This window comes from Ambystoma mexicanum, chromosome 9 (genome assembly GCF_040938575.1).
Source record: "Ambystoma mexicanum isolate Mex_15411 chromosome 9, UKY_AmexF1_1, whole genome shotgun sequence".
Classification (NCBI taxonomy): Eukaryota; Metazoa; Chordata; class Amphibia; order Caudata; family Ambystomatidae; genus Ambystoma; species Ambystoma mexicanum.
The window spans coordinates 836,077,648-836,097,505 of NC_090931.1; the positions used below are offsets into that span (position 1 = coordinate 836,077,648).

General features: G+C 49.1%; 1 protein-coding gene across 21 annotated transcripts in view; it reads left to right on the forward strand.

Annotated features, from left to right (window-relative positions):
- UNC80 (unc-80 homolog, NALCN channel complex subunit) overlaps positions 1-19,858 on the forward strand; it is a 3,486,058-nt gene that overhangs the window by 2,454,837 nt on the left and 1,011,363 nt on the right. For all 21 annotated transcript variants that reach the window (XM_069615884.1, XM_069615886.1, XM_069615890.1 and 18 more), the window contains one exon: positions 18,288-18,384. In XM_069615884.1, coding sequence (XP_069471985.1) covers positions 18,288-18,384 — 97 coding nt within the window. The remainder of the gene's footprint in view (positions 1-18,287; positions 18,385-19,858) is intronic.

A 19,858-nucleotide genomic window follows, 5' to 3' on the forward strand; every position in this document is an offset into this window, starting at 1 on the left:
TGGGACATAGACAGCTTTGCTGAATTTGAAGTCGCATATCACTGGTATTATTGAGGATGGTAACACAGCACTGATCCTGCTTCTGGATCTTTCTGCCGCCTTTGATTTGGTGGACTATTGTCTTCTGGCGGACAGATTATCCACCATTGGCAGATGTACTCAACTCTGCCACACTATGGTTCAAATCTTTTCTTGGTCCAAGAAGCATGAACGTTGTTAAGGGCACTGCGTATTCAAGCAGTAACGCTCTTACTTGTGGAGTCCCTCTGGGAACTTGTCTGTTGGCTTTGCTTTCTAACGTTTATTCAAGACACCTATGTGATCTTGTGTCTACTCTCGGGGTGTATTTTTCAAATTATGCTGATGATACCCAGATTTAAGTAAAGCTGTCTGGTGTATACACTGATGACTCTGAGCAGATACATAATATGTTAATGGTGATACAAAAATGGATGGCATTGAATTCCTTGGCCTTGAATAACTCTAAGACCGAGCAAAAATCCACATGCTACTATTACACACAGCTATTATGGCATATTCGTCCATTTTTAACTGATGCAAATCGAACAATGATTGCAGCTGATATTATAAACTGTAAACTGGATTATTGCAATAGTTCACTGATAGGGACTTCACAGACTAAAATTAAAAAACGTAAGGTTATCCAGAAGGGCGCTGTATGCGCCGTTTGTGGCTTGGAGCGTCAAACACATGTCACTGAAGCTTGCAGGAGTTTACACTGTATTTGTATTTGTATTTGTTTTATTTATATAGCGCAGGCCAGGCCCAAGGGTAACCGGGCGCATATCTTAGTAGATCAGTTACATTGCATTTACAAGTAAGGGAGCAGTACATTACGTATCATCACAATAATCCTGACAAATTGAAACAAGTAAACAGTAGATGTTACAAATCAGGCATCGATCATCAATGCAAGAAGGGTCCCAGGTGGCCCGTTCAGTAAAGAGGAGCAGTTGTTAGTAGGAAGTAACTAACCAAAGCTTGGCTTTGTGTTTGAATTGGTTGAATGAAGGCAGGGTTCTGATCAGGAGTGGTACGGTGTTCCAGAGCTTGGCTGCCAATTCGGCAGAGGCTGCAATATAAGGGCCTAGTTACAGTTTTCAAGTGCCTCCATGACGTGGCCCCCTCCTATCTAACAACTAGAATAACAAATAATCCTATCAAACTCACTCTACACTTCAATAACACTACTCGACTGAGTCAACCATGTATCCTCCTGAAGAAAATTGAGGGAGCCAGTTTCAACTCCTGGGCCCCTGCTTTGTGGAATGTACTTCCCAAATCTCTTGCTGACAGTAACTCGACTGCTCTGACGTTCCTCTTTGATGAAGAACGTGGTTAAATGACTAAAAATTCATATACTTTGGCTCGCCCCCCCTGTGCTTGGGTTTTTCCCCCTCTATTGTCTTCTATGTTTATAAGGGACCGAAAGCCTGCAAGCATCAGGGCGCCACATGGAGGCAGTCACTCACACAAAACACATGGACGGATGCATTGAGCAAGCATATTTTGGCCTCCTACTAGTGAAAGTTATTGAGGAGATCTTCTCCTTTTGGGGGCTCCTAAAATGGACCTCTTTGCTTCCACTCTAAATAAGAAGTGGAAGTTATTCTGTTCCAGAGAGTTTCCTCTGCAGGAATTTATAGCGGACGTATTGACAGTCAAGTAGAACTTCAATCTCCTCTATGCATTCCATCTGATCCTTGTCATTCTGCTAGTATTCGGGAAACTGTTCGGGTTCACATTTATTTTGATTGCTCCAGACTGGACCTGGGGGATATGGCACCCAGAGGTTCTGGATGTATCCATCTTCCCTTCCTGATGTCTCCAGGCTGCAATGAGCCTGCTCACCCAGTACAAGGGGAGGATCCTCCATCAGAGCCTCAGCAGTGTGAACCTTCATGAATGGCAGCTGAGAGGCTGAGATATAAGGAGTGGGATTTCTCAGATAAGACCAGGATGTGCTCCTTTCAGCTTGGCGACCAGCCACCAAATCCTTTTATGTATGCCGGTGGCCTTAATTCTCAGCTTAGTGTTGTAAGAGAGGCCTGGATCCTTTCCTCTGTCTCCTCTTTAGGATTTTCCTTTGTTTTGGCCTGGATGGGCCAGCAGATTGGCACTTTGAAAGGGCACGTAGCCGTAATCTAATTTTTTAAAAAGGACCTCTGAACAAGGCTCTTTCTTCATAATTCCCACTGTTAAGCAGTTATTTCAGGTTTTGTGCAACCAAATTATTTACCTTTGCCAATTTGTAGTTCCTGCGTTGGACTTTAATTTATTGTAGACTTTCCTTATGAGAGCTCTCTTTGAGCCTCTGTTTTACCGTTAATTAAGGTTGTTCTGCCTTAAGGCAATGTTCCTGGTGAACTTTATTTTCTGCGAGACGGGTGAGTGAGCTCCAAGAATTTTCTATTAAAATGACCTATTCAGTGTTTTCCAAGTTGGTGTCTTGGAGAGTGAGACCCTCCATTGTTACTAAAGCTTGTTTCAGAATTCAATCTTTTTTTTCCTCTACCTCCCCCTTCCAATACGAAGGAGAGATTCCATCGTTTGGACTGGATGCAGGCCGTCAGCCACTACGTCCCTCTGGCAAGGGACATTAGGAAAGACAACCAGCTTTTTGTTGGTTATGCTGGTGCTTCTGCTGAAAGGGCTGTGACTTAACAGGCCCAGTCAAGAAGGATTATCCTCTGCATCTCGAAATGCTACTATGATCTGACTGGGAAGGATGTGCCTGAGGGTCTCACGGTCCATTCAACTAGATGCCTGGTTGCCACCTGTGAGTAGCCAGGCATGAGACACGAATACAGAGAGGTCATAGTTTTGGCTATAGACTTTTATTTCAAACAAAAAGGGGTTAGAAAATGCCTCACTGTCCCTACTCTAAGCAGTATTTTCCTACCTAAACCAAAACTAAAGGTCTGTCCAATATCAAGATGTCCAAAGCAAAATGTCATGTGTCTAGAGTTTGATTCTGTCCCTCACATTCTAAAAATAATCTCTAAGGTGAAAAGGGTAATGTCTTGGCCTTGAAAAGTGTATAAAAGTTTCAAAAGGAAAGAGGTAATTCTGACACAAACATTTCCCAATTGGATGACTTTCACAGTTCCAGAGGATTGTTCCCTTTCCCAGGTTTTCCTGTATAATTGTCCAAGCTCCTAAGGGAATGAGCCTTTCTTAGACTTATCTGTTCAGCTAAAATGGTTTGTGTGTTAAACAACTTGGCTGTTAGTCTTTATTTTGTAGGATATACCTGATGTATCCTTATATCAGGATTTTTTCATGTGATCTACCTTACACACTTGCCAACTGGAATCTTCCTGGTATATTCTCCTGCCAGGGCATTCTCATATGCTTTACTTGATAAACTTGAAAACCTGAATCTGCCTGGTATACTCTCTTGCCAGGGCTTTCTCATGTGCTGCACTTGACACACTTGCAAACTTTAATCTACCTGGCATACTCTCCTGCCATGGCTTTCTAATGTGCTTCACTTGACACACTTGCAAACATGAATCTGCCTGGTATACTATCCTGCCAGAGCATTCTCATGTTCTTCACTTGACACACTTGCAAACATGACAATATCTTGTATTCATTCTGTTATTTTTAATTTGGAAATATCTTGTCTCACATTCTGTCATATATGTTTTATTTATTCTCATTTGCATTTGTTAGGGTTGCCGAAGTGCACCGGTGTCCCACTTCCCTCTTGTGGATTCACCGGTTCTCTATTGTGTGCTTTTGTTCTCCTGTGGTTAGCGTGCATTTACTCTTCCACATCCCATTGTTTCTCCCCGGGTTCGCCAACCTCACTTTGTGGCTTCCTTCGCGGCTCATATTTGCCTGCTATGCGCTTCTCCGAATTCAAGCAGCATGGATGGTGCTCTCCGGTACCTGTGAACGCCAGGAAGTCTCCCCCTCTCTTCCTCTCATGGCGTCCTTGCAGTCTTTTTTCCTTTGCCTTCTCTGTTTGTTGGCTCCATGGTCTTCCCAGCAGCATAGCGGTCCCTCAGTCAGTACCGAGAGGATGGGATTCTTGCAGCCAGCGTCTCTCCCCTCTCAGCTGGTTAGATGTTTTAAATGCCCTGGCACCAATTATGCGCTCGCAACCACTAGAATGCAGCGTGTGCTTCTGGTCCTTATTGATCTTCACTACTCCATTCAGCTTTCTCGTCAAAGTATTTTTACCTTCATAGAAAGGGAGGCCAGTTCTTGGTGACTTATAGGCAGAGCATGGGAAGGTATTTTTAGTAGCTTCCATGGGTGGGTTAAGGGAGTTATGACAACATGCCATTAAGTCATGGGGAATGGAGGGGGTATCCCTAAAAGAAAAAGGGGGTACCATGTCTCGTTCAATTATGTTGTGTCACTCCTTTGAGGGTTGCCTCCCCATGTGATCCTCCCTCATATAGCCGCTCTCCGGACCAGGATCAGGTAGTGGCTGCCATCCCCTGACCACATGGGCAGAGGTCAAAGCTGCAAAAGGAGTGATTTATTTATTTTATTTATTAGATATTTATAAGGCGCTTATACAACAAGACAGTGTTTCAAAGTGCCACAATGCACAGGGAAGAGAACAATGGACCAATAAACAATGAAATCGACAATGAATAAATGCAGAAAAGAGGGGGCGGGGGATGGGGGGTGTAAGTGCAATCAGTGTCCACTAGGGGAGGATGTGCCATGAGGTGCCCGTAGGGGGGGCACAGGAAAGTGCATGGGCAGAGACATCCCAAGCAAGAGGGAGGTCAACCATCCAGCAGGTAAGTGCAGAGCGGAGACAACCACCCAATATGTGGGTTTGGGCCCAGAGGGCAGTGCAGGTGGGGTGCTGGGGGTGATTGGGCAGAAGGCCACGACCCTTTTGGACTCTTGAGGGACCAGGACGCCAACCTCAGTGACAGAGGAGATGGTTAGCACGAGAGAGGGAAGGAGAAGGAGAAGAGAAATGTATTGAGTTGTTTGCAGAACTTGAGGTGGTCTGGTTGAAGACAGTGAGATAGAGGGAGGCTGTTCCATAGGAGGGAGTCAGATGAGGAGAGAGATCTGGCCCCAGTTCTCTGCTTGGAGTAGCGTTTGATCAGAAAAGAGTGTGAGCCAGATTTTGAAGGGATCTGGAAGGAGAATATTTAGTGAGAGAGAGCTGCAGGTAGCATGGTCCCAGGCCCCAGACAGCCTTGTGGATGATGGAAAGGGTCTTGAATTTGATCCTTGCAGTAACCGGGAGCTAGTGGAGAGTTTTAGACCTGGAGAGATACGGTCCCAGGGCTTGAAGCCGAGGATAATCTTGCAGCCCTATTTTGAATTAGTCAAAGAGGACAGAGTGAAGAAAGAGACAGATTGAGGAAGAGGCTGTTACAGTTGTTAAGCCTGGAGAGGACCAGAGCTTTAGAGACATTGAGATTTGTGGGGAAGGTGAGGAAAGGGAGAATGCCAAGATGTGAGGAATAAAGGAGATGGAGGAGTCGATTATGGCCCCAAGGTTTCTGGCCTCAGTAGAAGGAGATGGAGGGTAGCCCACGGAGGACGGCCAGAGTGCAGGAGGGAAACAGGGATGACACACACATCTTTGCCCTGAAAAGAGGGGAGGCCATGTCGTGGACATATGCTAAGTGTTCACATAGGCCTCGCTGCACACATTTGCCAAACATTACTACTTGTATTCCCTGTTTGGACACAAAGCAGGATGCTTGCTTTGGTTGAGCAGTCATCCAGGGTGTTCTGGTTTAAGTGTTGCCCCCTCGCTCTCCTCCTTCTAGATGTATCTACTTCTATGTGAGACAATGATAGTTGAGGAATCTGTGGGAGGAAGGCATCAATTAGAAGAACAAATGACTTGCCTCTCGTTAATGTTATTGCTGATGGATGTTCCTCCCATGGATTCCTCATCACCCTCCCAACCTGCTCTTCTTGGCGAATAACTAATACAACTCATCTGTTCTGTGGTTCCTCAGCGGCTGAGGGGTAGGGAAAAAAGATAGAACTGAGGTCATGGGGCATGGTGGCTCTATATATACTAGCCCTGACATAACGTGCAACGGCAATGAGTGGTGCTGACCCAGAACCATTCTGCGCCCCTTGGTCTTTCAAAAAGTTTCCCAAGGCAGCTGTGCTGGAGCTGGAATACCATTGAGGAGGAATCTGTTAGAAGAACATCTATCAAAAAAGAATATTACAGAGAGATAAGTCATTTGTTCTTATGGCCTCAGAGGCCCTGAAAGGTTACCTGCTGGGAAGAATCAAAGAGACTAAATTACCCATGCATGTTCCTCCTACAACATAATCTTACCTTTGGATTTGGTGCAGCCCCTACATCAGCTTATTACTAAGGCCCAGTTCAGCCCATTGCTTTTGCATATGCTCATCTGTTTCTTTATTTGAGCCTTAATTTAAGAGCCATTTCTCCCATTCAGACAGTTCCTAAAATGGCTCTTCCTGCAGGCACTGGTGTTCCTGGTTCCACTGGGCTGCATTATGAAACTGACCATGAAGACAAGACTCCTTTTTTCAGCAGGGCCATCCATCAGTGAATGCTAGGTTCATGGAGTTTCTGCACATTTATATCCCAGAGATCCCCACTCTTTACAGCCAGTCAACAAAAAGTGGGACATCACAAAAGGTTTCCCTTGCATCTCAACATGAGGCACAATCGCTGGTGGTTGCAGCCACCTTGCTGAGTAGCAGAGCTTTCTCATTTTCTGTTCCTATATTCTTTGGGCAGAAACGTTTACCTCAACTCTGCCTTGTATCTTAGACATACTAATCTCTATGTCAGAGCTTCGGGCCTGGGAGGCTTTCCTCCCTTTCCATCATTCGGAAGCCAGCCCAGCCCTACATCACCTCCCTCCGACACGGAGTGCATGTAGTGTGGAGAGTGTGTTTTGTGTTGCAGTCCACCTCGGAGCTCCAGGCCTGGGAGGCTTTCCTCCCTTTCCATCGTTCGGAGGCCAGCCCAGCCCGACATCACCTCCCTCTGACGCAGAGTGCGTGGACTGTAGAGAGTGTGTATTTTGTGATGCAGTCCATGTCAGAGCTCTGGGCCTGTGAGTCTTTCCTTTCCATCGTTCACAAGCCAGCGTAGCCCAGCCCTACATTACCTCTTTCTGACACAGAGCGTACGGAGTGAGGAGAGTGTGTGTTGTGTGTTGCAGTCCACATCGGCGCTCCAGGCATGGGAGGCTTTCCTCCCTTTCCGTAATTCGGAGGCCAGCCCAGCCTGACATCACCTCCCTCCGATGCGTGTGTTGCAGTCCATGTCGAAGCTCTGGGCCTGGGAGGCTTTCTTCCCCTTTCTTTGTTCTGAGGCCAGCCCATCTCTACCTCACCTCCCTCAGACGCGGAGCGCGCAGAGTATGGAGAGTGTGTTTTGTGTTTGGTCGTTTGCGCGGAGCAGCAATGGATGCCTCTGACCTCAACTATTGCTTCCTGCTCGCTCTGCTAATCTGCTAAACCTGTGCTACGGATGATCGGCCCCCGAAATCCTTTCCTGACTGCTGATGCAGCTACTCTTGCCTTTTCCCAAGTATGGCCCTCAATACTGCTGCGTTGTTTAGTATGCACGCCCGTTGAGGCATCTCTCTCTTGTGCGGCAGCGACATTCGTTATGTAGTCGTCTCATCCCCTTTGTTCTGCTTTTGTCCTCCTTGCAACTTGGTGGCGGCAGTTCTCCATCAATTATTGCACCGATTTTGTTCACTAAGTTTCAGTGTTCCACCCTGGCCTGTTTTGGGTCCTCTCATGCTCACTCCTGCAGCTGCGTGTGCTGGGCTTTTCCTTTTCCAGCACTCTTCTTTGTTCGCAATGTGGAGGAGTGGAGGCAACATTTCTTCCACGGACTGATGCACCATTTTGGGCTTCTCCTTTGCCAGCACTCTACTTTGTTCGCAACATGGAGGAGTGGAGATAACATTTCATCCACCGACTGATGCACCATTTTGTTCACCAAGTTCCAGAGTTCCACCTTGGCCTGTGTGGGGCCCTATCAGGCACATTCCTGCACCTGCATGTGCTGGGCCTCTCCTTTGTAGCATCCATCTTGCTACGTGATGGTGGCATTCCTTACCGACCGGAGCACCATCTTTGTGCATTTGAGGAAAGTGGGCATCACCTGTCTGTGTGTTCGGCCTTTCTGTACCTGCGTTTGGGGGGCCTTCCAGTGGCCCCACAAATGTGAGGCAACTGGAAGGCTTCTGCTACATGTTGGCGGCTTTTTCTCACTGACCGCAGTACATGACCAGTACTTCCATGCATTAAAAGTTGGAGTGTTTCACCTTGGCCTTGGACCTATCTCGTCTCCTGCACCTGCGTTTGCTTGGCCTCTCCTATGTAGCATCTATCTTGCTACGTGGTGGCGGCATTGCTTACCGATTGCAGTGCCATCTTTGTGCATTGAAGTAAAGAGGGCCTCACCAGGCCTTGTGTTGGGCCCTCCTATACTCTGGTGCATGGGGCCTCCTGTGCTCAGCTTTCCTCTTGCTACTTGTAGGCTGCTTTTCTGCACTGACTGCAGTGCATGGCCAATACTGCCATGCATTCAAGGTTGGAGTGTTTCACCTTGGCTTTGGACCTATCTCTTCCTAGCCTGCACCTGTGTGTTTCTGGCTTTTCTCTTTACTCAGCATTACTCTTATAGCGTTGCCCTGTGAACCCTTGCTTCTCCTCCTCCTGTTCTCCTCGCTACAGTTGCCCAACCACTGTACTATTCCTTTGGGCCTACTGTATTGCTGCCGGCCACACTTGTTTCAACCTGGCACATTCTCCTCGTCCATGGGGTTTTTGGGCACTACCACATCAATGTTTGATAACATTCTGTTTGCAGTGGTCTTCGACTTCTAAGCCCTCCGTCTCCTCCTGAGGCCTTCACCGAAGAGGAATTCTACTAACTCAAAGACATCAGTGACTCAAGCACCTCACTTGCACCCGCTGCATCTGTGCCATTTGCACCAGTGGTAGGAGGGCCTGACTAACCGTGCAGCCCTGAAGAGTCCAGAAATAGACACTGTCTGGTTCTTTCTTATGTCATCTGTCCGCTACTTGGCCGCCTGGTGAGTTTTTTCATTTTTGTCCTGCTCTCTGCCCCCATCACCCCTTCTCTCTGCTCTCTCTTTCCATTCATAGTGCTCTCTATCTCACCTGTCTACTCTAACTGCTACTCTAAAACCTATCCTACCTCACCCTCGAAGCCTGGAAGGAAAAAGTTCAAAAAGAATCTCCTCGACTCCAACCCAGGCCTGCCCATCGTCGACACCTTCATCAACGCTTCTTTCAGGCAGACTGTTACCGACATTATCTTTGTCGTTCCCTCCCCGGACCTATGGTCCCCACATATGGTCTCTGTCCTCTTTCTTTTTTCCTCGTCTCCCTGCAATGGAGGCACCAAATGGGAAGTACTCTAGGCGGGCTTCTCATTCTTTAGGTGCATCATTAATGTCTATCTCAATGGCACTGTCGTGGCCCAGAGCTCTCAGCCCACCCTTCTCCTTCTTGACAGGCGTATTCCTTCTCTGCTCAACTTCCTCCCTTCTCCCAACTCTCCTGTGGGGGCCACCCCCTCTGCCCCTGCTCTACGTCTGCTTGGCGTACCAGGTCCCTGTACCCCCCACCCCCTCGGAAGACCTTCAAAAGTCGTAACCCGGTCCACCTCGCAACCCTCAACGCTCGCCCTGCCGTCAAACACCCTTCTGATATCTGTCTCCTCCTCAAATACTTTGACCTCGATTCTATCTCCCTCACTGAGGCATGCTTCACTGCCAGCTCTGTCACTGCCTTTTTACACACTCTTGCCTGAAGGTTACAAGATCCTCTTCAAGCCCAAGCCTATCCGGTCCGGAAACGGAGTGGCCTTGATCTTCCCTGACTGGATCTCTGCCGCTATCATTCCCACACAGTCCTACTCCTCCATCTGCAGGCTTGGCATCTCTCCAACCCTTTCTTTGATCCTTACCACCATCTACAGGACCCCTCTTTGAGAGGTCTTACAACATCTTTTCCCTTCTTGCCTCTTCCTCTAGATGTCTCCTCCTTGGTGACTTCAACATTCACCTTGACCTTTGGAGGCCTCTAGACTCTTCTGCAGCCTCTGCGACTTTCTTTCCCTCACCATTCATCCCTCAGGTCCGACGCATTCTGCAGGACATACCTTGGATGTTCTCATCTTCTCTGACATTCCTGTCTTCACCCTTCTCACTATTCTTCTCTCCTGGTCCGATCACTTACTCCTATCTTCCCATCTGGATCTCTTTGGACCTCGGACTACACCTCTAGCGGCTCTGCCTGTCTCCTTCTCCGTCATTCAACTGATGAAGCGAGTGTCAGTTGCTGCCTTTGCTGCCACGTTCATTCACCCACCACGCCTGCAACAGACGCCCTTACTGACTCTGCCCTTACTAATCTTCACCTTTGTATCACCAGCCCCTGGATATCCTTGTCCCTGTTATGAGGATCCCAATGAAGCATGCCTCCAAACGTAACACTTGGTATGATTCTGACCTAGCCTCTCTGAAACGCAAATGCAGAGTGGCTGAGCGGAAGTGGCTGGCATCAGACGCCCCCGTTGACAGACTGACCTGTCTCCTGCTCCAAAGGCATTTCAGACTCTCCATTTGCTCTAAGAAGAGGGCTCACATCCAAGTCTGCGTCTCTGGGGCCATTAACAACTCTGGCGAACTGTCCAAAATCTGCAATGAACTCGACAATCCTTATACTGCCTCCACATCCGCCTTCCTTCCCTGACCCTCTGTACCTCTCTGGCCTCCCACTTCCTTCCCAACACCCAGGACATTCTGTCCTCACTCTCCTCTACCCCTCTCCCTCATCCCCCCAGCTGTATTCCCTCCTTTGACTCCCGCCTCCCCTCCCTTCCTCTCTCCTTCTCTCCCATAGCACCGGATGAGGTCTCTAGACTAGTCCGCTCTATGAAAATCTCCCCCAAACAGGTGCTCTCCTGCTCCTCTAGATCTATCAAGGACAACATTGGCTCCCTTGCGCATTCCCTGGCTGATTTCTGTAACCACTCCTTTGCCACTGGCTGCTTCCCTCAAGCACTCCCTTGTGCATCCCCTCCTTAAAAAACCTTCCTCTGTCCCCTCCTTCCCTGCTAACTATCACCCTATCTCCATTACCCCCTTCCTGGGCAAACTCCTTGAGAAGCTTGCCATCTCCCAACTGACCCAACATTCCGATTCTGTTGGCTGTCTTCTTGACCAGCAGTCTGGCTTTAGAGCTGCCAGAGGCACGTAAACTGCTCTACTGAACACCCTTCACACCTGCTCTCTAATTTTGACTCTACCTCTCCTTGTGTTCTTATCCTCCTGGATCTTTCCTCTGCCTTTGGCGCTTTTAGTCATGCCACCCTGTTTAACCTTCTACGTAAAACCCTTGGCATCATGGGTCTGGCTCTTGACTGGTTGACCTTCCTCTCCAACAGTCCTTCTCAGGTTCAACTGGGCCCTTTTCCCTCCCCTATCACACACTCCACCTGCAACATCCCTCAAGGCTCTATCCTCTCGTCGTGGCTTTTCAGGATTTGCCTTGCCCCCTTGGCCCTTCTTGTCTCTTCTTTCTCTCCTCACTTCCAGTGTTATGCTGATGATACACAGTAATCCTTCAAGCTGCCTTCTCCTTCCTCCTCTTCCTTCTCTCTCATCCCTGACTGTCTGACTGCCATTCAGTCATGGTGGGTTGCCAATGATCTATGTATTAATACCAGTAAGACTGAGATCCTTTCCAATGGGAACCCTGCTCCCACCTTCCCTCCCTCCCTCAGTCTGGCCGCCCTCTATGGGACACCTCTCTTCACCTTCCTGTGAGACAAACAATCTTGGTGTCATCTTTGATCTCTCTCTCTCCTACTCTCCTCACATCACTAACCTTGATAGGAAGGCACACTACCAGCTGTGCCCCCTTAGAGGTATTCTCCCTTTCTTCACCTTCCCCCAGAAACTCAATGGGCCTCATTACGAGTCCACTAACCCGGACTTAACGGCACCGGTATAACCATACCGGCACCGTTTCCGTGACCATGTAATCACGACCCACTATCCCAGAAAAACCACCACCACAAACCGCCGCCGCGGAGTTAAGGGATCCGTAAAATGCATCTGCGGCGAAACTCCCCAGTTACCGGCAACACAAAACACCATGGGCATCACGAGTACCACGGACATGGAAACTCTGCCATAAAAATGGCAGAAAAACCGTGGCCATGGAGGCGGTATCGGTGCCACCGCAAACATGACGTTAATCAGTGCCTGGTGAGCTGAATCAGGCCACAGGTGCCCCAAATGAGCCCAGCTGGACTCAGCAGGTCACTAGGAGCCCACAAAAGGGCCACACCCAGGCCAACTCCAAACACAACTATGCAGGCAGCAGCATTGGGACTGGGGCTCTTGAACCTACAGGCAGCAGTGCACATGGTGGCAGTAATGGTGCAGAGGAGGATGAGGCGGAGGTGGAGGAGGCACAGGCGGCAGTTAGCAAACCCTGCACCCATCCCAAACCCAATTGTGCAGCTGGCATGATCCGGCAGGCAGCCTGCAATACCCCGCATCAGGGCCTCACCCTGGAACCTGACCCCAGGACAGATCCACACATTATACCGGCTGGACCATCCAACAATCATGTACATCACCGCCATGACTGAGGACGACATCAGCAGCCACATTGCCATTTCGACCGCAATTCCCCCCCTCCTGAAAGTGGTGTGAGTACTGCATTTTCTATGCACAGATGGTGAGCTGCACGGGCTCTCACGACCCTGTTTCTCTAAAATATTGGGACAGGTACTGGATGTCCTGCTGCGCCATGTGTCAGAACACATCGCCCTACCCCGTACTCTTGCAGAGGTCATTGCCACCAAGTTGGCCTTCCATGCCATTGCAGCCATGCCAAATTGCATAGGTGCAGTAGACTGCACCCAGATAGAGCTGACAGTACCACGTGCAATGGAGATGGTGTACCGCAATAGGAAAAAATACCACTCACTGAATATACAGATGGTATGTGATGCCGGACAGGTGATTACACATTGCTGCGCATGTTTCCCAGGGTCAACACATGACTCAACGGTCCTGCGGAATTCCAAATCGCCACGCTACATAGGACGCTACGCTGGACAAAGCGCATGGCTATTGGGTGAGTACAACTGCCAATGCATAGGCCCTGTGGAAGTGTGTTGTGTGCCCAGGCCAATGACCTGTGTGAGTGGGCTGCTACAACTGCACATGCATCACCCTCTGGCCCATGTAATGTACGGTCAGCATAACCCACACATCACAAACCTACACATGGCAGGTTGGCACAGTACACACCCTGCCAAAAGAGACATACGACCAATGCTACCACAAGGCCATACAAGTTGATCCACTCAATACAGCCACCCACACTTAGCACCACTGCCCCCCAATGCACATGACGGCTGCACATGAGACATCCTGCAACAGCCAAATCATCACAGCCCATAGATTGACTCCTCTATGTGTGCACGTCATTGCACAGTTGCATACTTACCAACCACTATTGTCCGCAAGGGCAACTACATATGCACAGCAAGTCATTGGGCAATGTCCAAATGCCATCATCTACAACAATTACCCATGAATGGCAATCAGTCATCCGTCCAACCACTGATTGGCCCATATGGATCAATGAATGATGACACACGATTGCACTGCATCAGATCAAGAGATGATACCACAAACACTGACATGTCCCACACATTTCCATGGCTGATGACGCCTGTACGGAGGCCAAGGAACAGGCATGAGGAGGCGTACAACAGGGCACATGTCTGCACACATGCCATGATTGAGTGGACATTTGGCCTACTGAAGGCCAGGTTCCGCTGCTTAAGCAGATCTGGAGGATCACTGCTCTACAACCCAGTGAAGATGGGTAAAATTGTGCTTGTGTGTGCCATGCTGCACAATCTGTGCATGTGCAGGGACATTCCTCTGCCGCCAGACACAGAGAATGATGATGGAGTTGAAGATGGGGATGGGGATGGGGATGGGGTGGCTCCACACCCTCCCCGGGGTGCACAAGATGGCCAACAAGCACGGGATACACTCATTCGCGTTTACTTTTGAGAGACTGCACATTGACAGCAATGCATGGCTATGACGATGCCAGTGAATAAATGGATTTTGTCTGCAAATGAAATGACGGCTGTCCACTCATTATAGTAGTTTTCAAAGGTGTTGTATTATCAATAAACCAGGAAAGAAAGTGCATTGGGTAGGGAAACTGTACACCCGTGCCCACCCACCACCCAAAAATACCCACCCCCAACCGGGCCCCAAACAACTAACCCCCTAATGGACCTCCCCCACCACCCAAACATACCCACCCCCAACCAGGCCCCAAACAACTAACCCCCTAATGGACCTCCCCCACCACCCAAACATACCCACTCCCCTACACCCATGGTGTCCCCAAATGTCATGTTGATTGCCATCCCCACATGCCACTATTTGCGGGGGCGCTTATGCGCAGCCGTATCCTTACTGGCGAGTCCAGACAGCCGACTAGAGCGCCTCTGTGGGCTGCCAGTGGCAGAGCTGGATGGGGAGGTGCTGGCTGAGGTGACTGTCGGTGTGACTATGGGCATGCGTCCTTGAAACGCCTGCTGGGCAACCAACATTGACTCAGCAATGCTGGATTGCACACTGTTCCCTTCCCTGACATGGTGTGCCGGGGTGACAATGGTGGCTGCAAATCGTCCAATCGACCTGAAGAGCCGACGCACCAACGTTGCATTGCTCTCACGCTGCAGCCTGGACTCCTCCCGCTGATGCATGGCCTCCTCACGCTGCAGCCTGGCCTCCTCCAGCTGTCTTTCCACCAGCTGCGTCAGGGTGGCCTGTTGTTGCTCGATGTGCTGCAAGCGTGTACTGAGCTCAGCCATGGAGGGAGTTGGGGAGCTCATGGGCCTATGCAGTTCTTGGGGGCTGAACTGTAGGCCATGGATGGGTGACATCTCATCCATGTTGTCCCCCTCACCCTGTTGTACTGCTTCGGCATGCATGGCCGGGGCACTTCCATCACTCGATGCAGCCTCCTCAGCAGTGCAGATAGGCTGCGAATTATCATCTGGGGCCAGGGTGGGTGCCTCCATGGGGATGGTGGCGTCTGCTGGGGTGCCTGATGCAGCCGGTGTGCCTGATGCAGCCGGTGTGCCTGATGCAGCCGGTGTGCCTGATGCATCCGGTGCTTGTGTGCCGGAACAGTTAGCATCATCCTCCTGGGAAGGAGTGCTGCGTTGGGTGCGTGCAGATGGCCGCTGCTTTGCCTCTTGGCCGTCGTCGCTGTCACTTGTCACGGCTATGGGGATACAGAGGGCATGCTGTTAGTTGTGTGATGTTACTTAATGTGTCCATCGCATGCATCAAACCAAACAATCCATGACCACTTGCATGTACACACTTGTGACTATTGATGCACACAGGTGTGTGTGTGTCTGCTTCCAGTCAAGCATGCACTGTGTGCATTTCCAGGGGTCATGCTTTGGGGATGTGGTACTTGTCATCTGGGCGGTCAGTGGGTCCATTGGGTCACTCCTGCCCTGTTTGGGGGGGTGGGCATTGTGAGTGGGTCCATTGGGTCACTCCTGCCCTGTTTGGGAGGGGGCATTGTGAGTGAGTCCATTGGGTCACTCCCATTCACACTTATCGCTTTGTACTGTGTGCACTTACCGGCATCTGCAGGTGGGCTCACTCCTGCCTCTGCGTCTCCTGTGCCGTGGATGCCCTCGAGGCGCATGACACTGCTTCAGCACTCATCCCACGATTGCAAATTGGGAGGGGATGCAGGGCCTCCACCAGTGCCAGTGCTGTGTTGGTGGTGTGCAGTGATGAGGTTGCGTACCCGGAGCCTGAGGTCATCCAACCTCTTATGGCAGTCCTTCACAGAGCGTGTGGTCACACCGACAGCTGTGCACTTGCGTGCTGCCTCCGCCCACACCTCCTTGTGGCGTTGCTGAGTAGCGCACCGCTGGTCTGCACTAAAGAGCATTTCCGCATGCTCGACACTGTGCTCCACGAGAACTGTGAGCTCAGCCTCACTGAAGCGCTGCTTTCGCTGTCTGCGTGCTGGGATCCTGGATGCCATGATGGTGTTAGATGTGTTGTCAGTCTCAGGGAGGTGTTCTGACCTGTGGTGTCTGAGGATGGCAGTGGATTGTGCTTTATATAATGGCCGCCTCTCTGTTTCCGGTTTTTTTCCCGCTGTCATGGTATTTCCGCCTCCGGTGTTTCCGTGTCAGCGGGGGCAGACACGGGTTTTCCACCATTTTCTGTGGTGTAAAGTCTGTGTGCGTGGGTGTTTACATGACGGCGGTGACTCCGTTTCCACCTCGGTGTGTTGCGCGCGACCCACGTGCCGTAATCGGCCCTTCTTTCTGCAACCTTGCAGTCGCGGAAGCGGAGTCACCGTCGTCACAGAATCACCGGATTCCAGCACGGCGGACTCGTAATGAGGCCCAATGTCTCCAGAGCTTTGGTCGTCTCTAGGCTTGACTACTGTAACAGCCTCTTCCTCAGTCTTCCTTCGTTGTCCCTGCGTCCCCTTCAACTAATCCAGAATAGGACTGTGAGACTTATTCTTGGCCTCAAGCCAGGGACCTCATCTCTCCAGCCCTAATCTCTCTCCACTCGCGCCCGGTTGCGGCTAGGATCAAATTCAAGACTCTATGCATCATCCAGAAAACTTTCTGGAGCCTGGGACCCCACTACATCCAACTCTCTCTCCCTAAATTCTTCCCTGGTAGAGCCCTCCGGTCTGCTAGTTCCAACTCTTGGCGAATCTGTTGCTTCTCTAAGCAAAGAGTGCGGGGGCAGATGTTGCTCCTCTGCAGGAGCCTCCCTCTGGAAAGTTCCGGAAGCCCCTTAAGATGCTCCTTTTCTCCTCCTCCTTCTCTCTCCCCCTCCCCTCCTAACTCCTCCCTCCTTCTCTATGTCTGGCTGCCTGGTTCCCGCTGAGTACTACAGGGTCCCAGGCCCCCTCTGCCCATTCCTCCCCCATTCCTTTGCTTACCTGCTTTCAATGGCACTTGCCCTTTGGCCGCGTTGTATCACCTGCACTTCTCCCTTTCTCCCGTCCCTTCCCAGCTTAGCAGCTTGCTTTGCGCAAACCTGCACTTCTCCACCACCCGCACTTATTGTTCAGCACTTGCACGATCCGAATGTCACAAGGCCTAGTAGGCCGTTATTGTATCTTTCTCGATTGTCCCCCCACCTTTGCTTGTCTTGTGGTGCCTTGAAAGACCATTGCTGTATAGGTGCCTTACAAATATCCAATAAAATAATGAAAATAAAAAATGTTGATGTGTTTTGACATCGACCAACCTCAAATATTGGAACCGGTTGGCAGAATTCAAACCATAATTACCAGACGAGAATCAAGCAGTATTCAGCTCAGTTCTATAGGAAATAAAACAGGTCTCCTCAGATATTGTCAGTAGTATGGTGCACTAAATTGATACTGTAGCCAGGGGGATAAACATCATCCTCAATGCCAGCTCTGAATGAGGGCTGAGTAAATGGTACATTATGTGCAGGTCAAAAATTGCGCCTCCCTTTTGACAGCAACACCTCGATTTGTCCACTGATGATGAATGAATAAAGAGAAAATAGTGCACTCAGTTGGCAAAATCTCTGGTGGTGCTCACATAACTGCCTGCCAAGACCTATCGATCTCAGCCTAGATTTGACAGGAGCCAATCTTGGTCTGGGTTTCAAGGCTTTCAAGATAGAAAGCAGCAAAAGCAGGATTGTTCCCCCAGTTTTCAGCCAAGGAAATAGCAGAGGACCGTAAACAGAGGCTTTGGCTCTCAGCCTTCAACAACCAATCTGAAATCAATTAGAAAGAATATTACCAAAGATAAGTCATTTGTTCTTACCCATTGTCATCTACGTACCACACTGCCTGATTAGGCACTATATAGGTCTGTGAGATGTGTAGATAATCACGTTCTGTTTCCGCTGCAATAAAATGAGACATATTGTAACATTATCTAGCTGTCTTTTCTCAAGCAGTATTGACAGAGAAGGTCACTTAGAGTGGATGAGTAGATGACAGTGCGTAAAATCATTAGATAGCTATGACAAGGCCATCTTTTTCAAACTAGAATTTGGTAAACATTCACTGAATCCATAAACACAGTAAGACAGGATTTGTGAAAGAGATCACAGTGCATGCCATTTCCCTAGTTTGAATTTGAGGCACCTCTAGAGTGTGATTATTCAGAGTTCTGTCTTTTTCTTTTGCAGATTTTTGCTATGGCAATGAAGATTTTGTATTCTCTATCAGTGAAAGCATCAAGCTATGTGTAACAGTGGTGGCGTATGCACCAGAGTCTTTCAGAAGGTACCAGCTTGCATTTATTTTTGTATTGGTCAGTTTTTTCCAAAAATGTATGTAGGTTTTGTGAGACCACAAAAATGGTACATAGAGAAGGAAATGCAAAAAAATAGAGAAGAGACATCATAGAAAGTAGAGATAATTGATATGTTCTGGCAACAATTGAATTGTGCAGACTGTACTAATGTACCTTTGCTGTGTTTCTGTAATATGGTTTTAGATTCAAAGATGGTTGTGAAACAAATTGCAGTTTCATTCTGTAGCAGTGCCCTCCTCCCACATCCACTGATACACTCATAAGAAACATTAGAACAAGTTATATGTAATAATTGAACATGTCCACTCTATGTATGATGAAAATAGCTCATTGTCTGTTGCTTACATGTATAAATATTGCTAGCTGCGTTTTGCACAAATTTGCTTTTCAATGAATTTCTTTTCTCCTGCAGCTTCCTCATCAGATAGATATTCCTCCAGCGTCAGCACTCAGACAACTTTTCAACAGAGGGCATAGTGCACCTCAACTCAGCCGACGATCCATCTTGACTCGATGCAGCAGTGGTTCACTCCGGAAGTGTCATTGGTCGTCGTACATATACCACATCAATACTCCACGTACCATAGTTTCTTTTTTCCGGGCGCTCAGTACACTGCTCACTGGAGCAAATCTCGTTAGAGAACCTTTTTCTTCACAAAATGTTTTATCAAATTCAACCTGATTTCACCAGAATGTCCGCTCCCAAGGTGTCCGGACTCAAACAGTGCGAGGACTGTAATTCCAAGATGTCCATCACTGACCCACAAGGTGTCTGCGTGTGGTGCCTCGGTGTCAGTCATGTCACAGAGGATTGCGATACTTGCATGAAAATGAATTTGAAATCGCTGTGGGAGAGGGCGGCAAAACTCATGCTTGGTCGGGGCCCGTCAAAGTCTTCAGCTCGTTCGACCACTCAGTCGTCATAGCTCGGTACGGAAGGACCCACTCCTGAAAAGGAGAACAGGCACCGGAAGAAAACTGATAAAAGATTGCATTCGAAGAGCCACTCTTCGTCCTGCTCCTCCCACAAAAGAAGTGCCGTTACCGCATAGGCACCAGTCAGATTGTTCCGAGCACCGCGGTATTGTCATTGTCATGAAGTCAGGGGCACAGGCATGCAGGGGTCGCATGCACAGGAGACCTGGGTGGACACTGTCCTGACGCCTTTGGCGCCAGGCTCATGAACAAAAAGTAAACAAGAACATCCATTTAACACCAAAAAGCTTTTATTATGGACATAGCACTTCAGATGCATTAACCTTGAACATTCCATCCAATAAGCAGGATGCATTAACCTTGAACATTCCATCAATTAAGCAGCCCCAAATGTATTCCTGGGTGTGGCTGCTAATGGATTGCCTTCACACATGCTCACTCCCTAGGAGTGGCAGGGTGTGGCTGGTAAGCTGGCCCTAATGGGCATGCCCACGATCTCAGCTATAT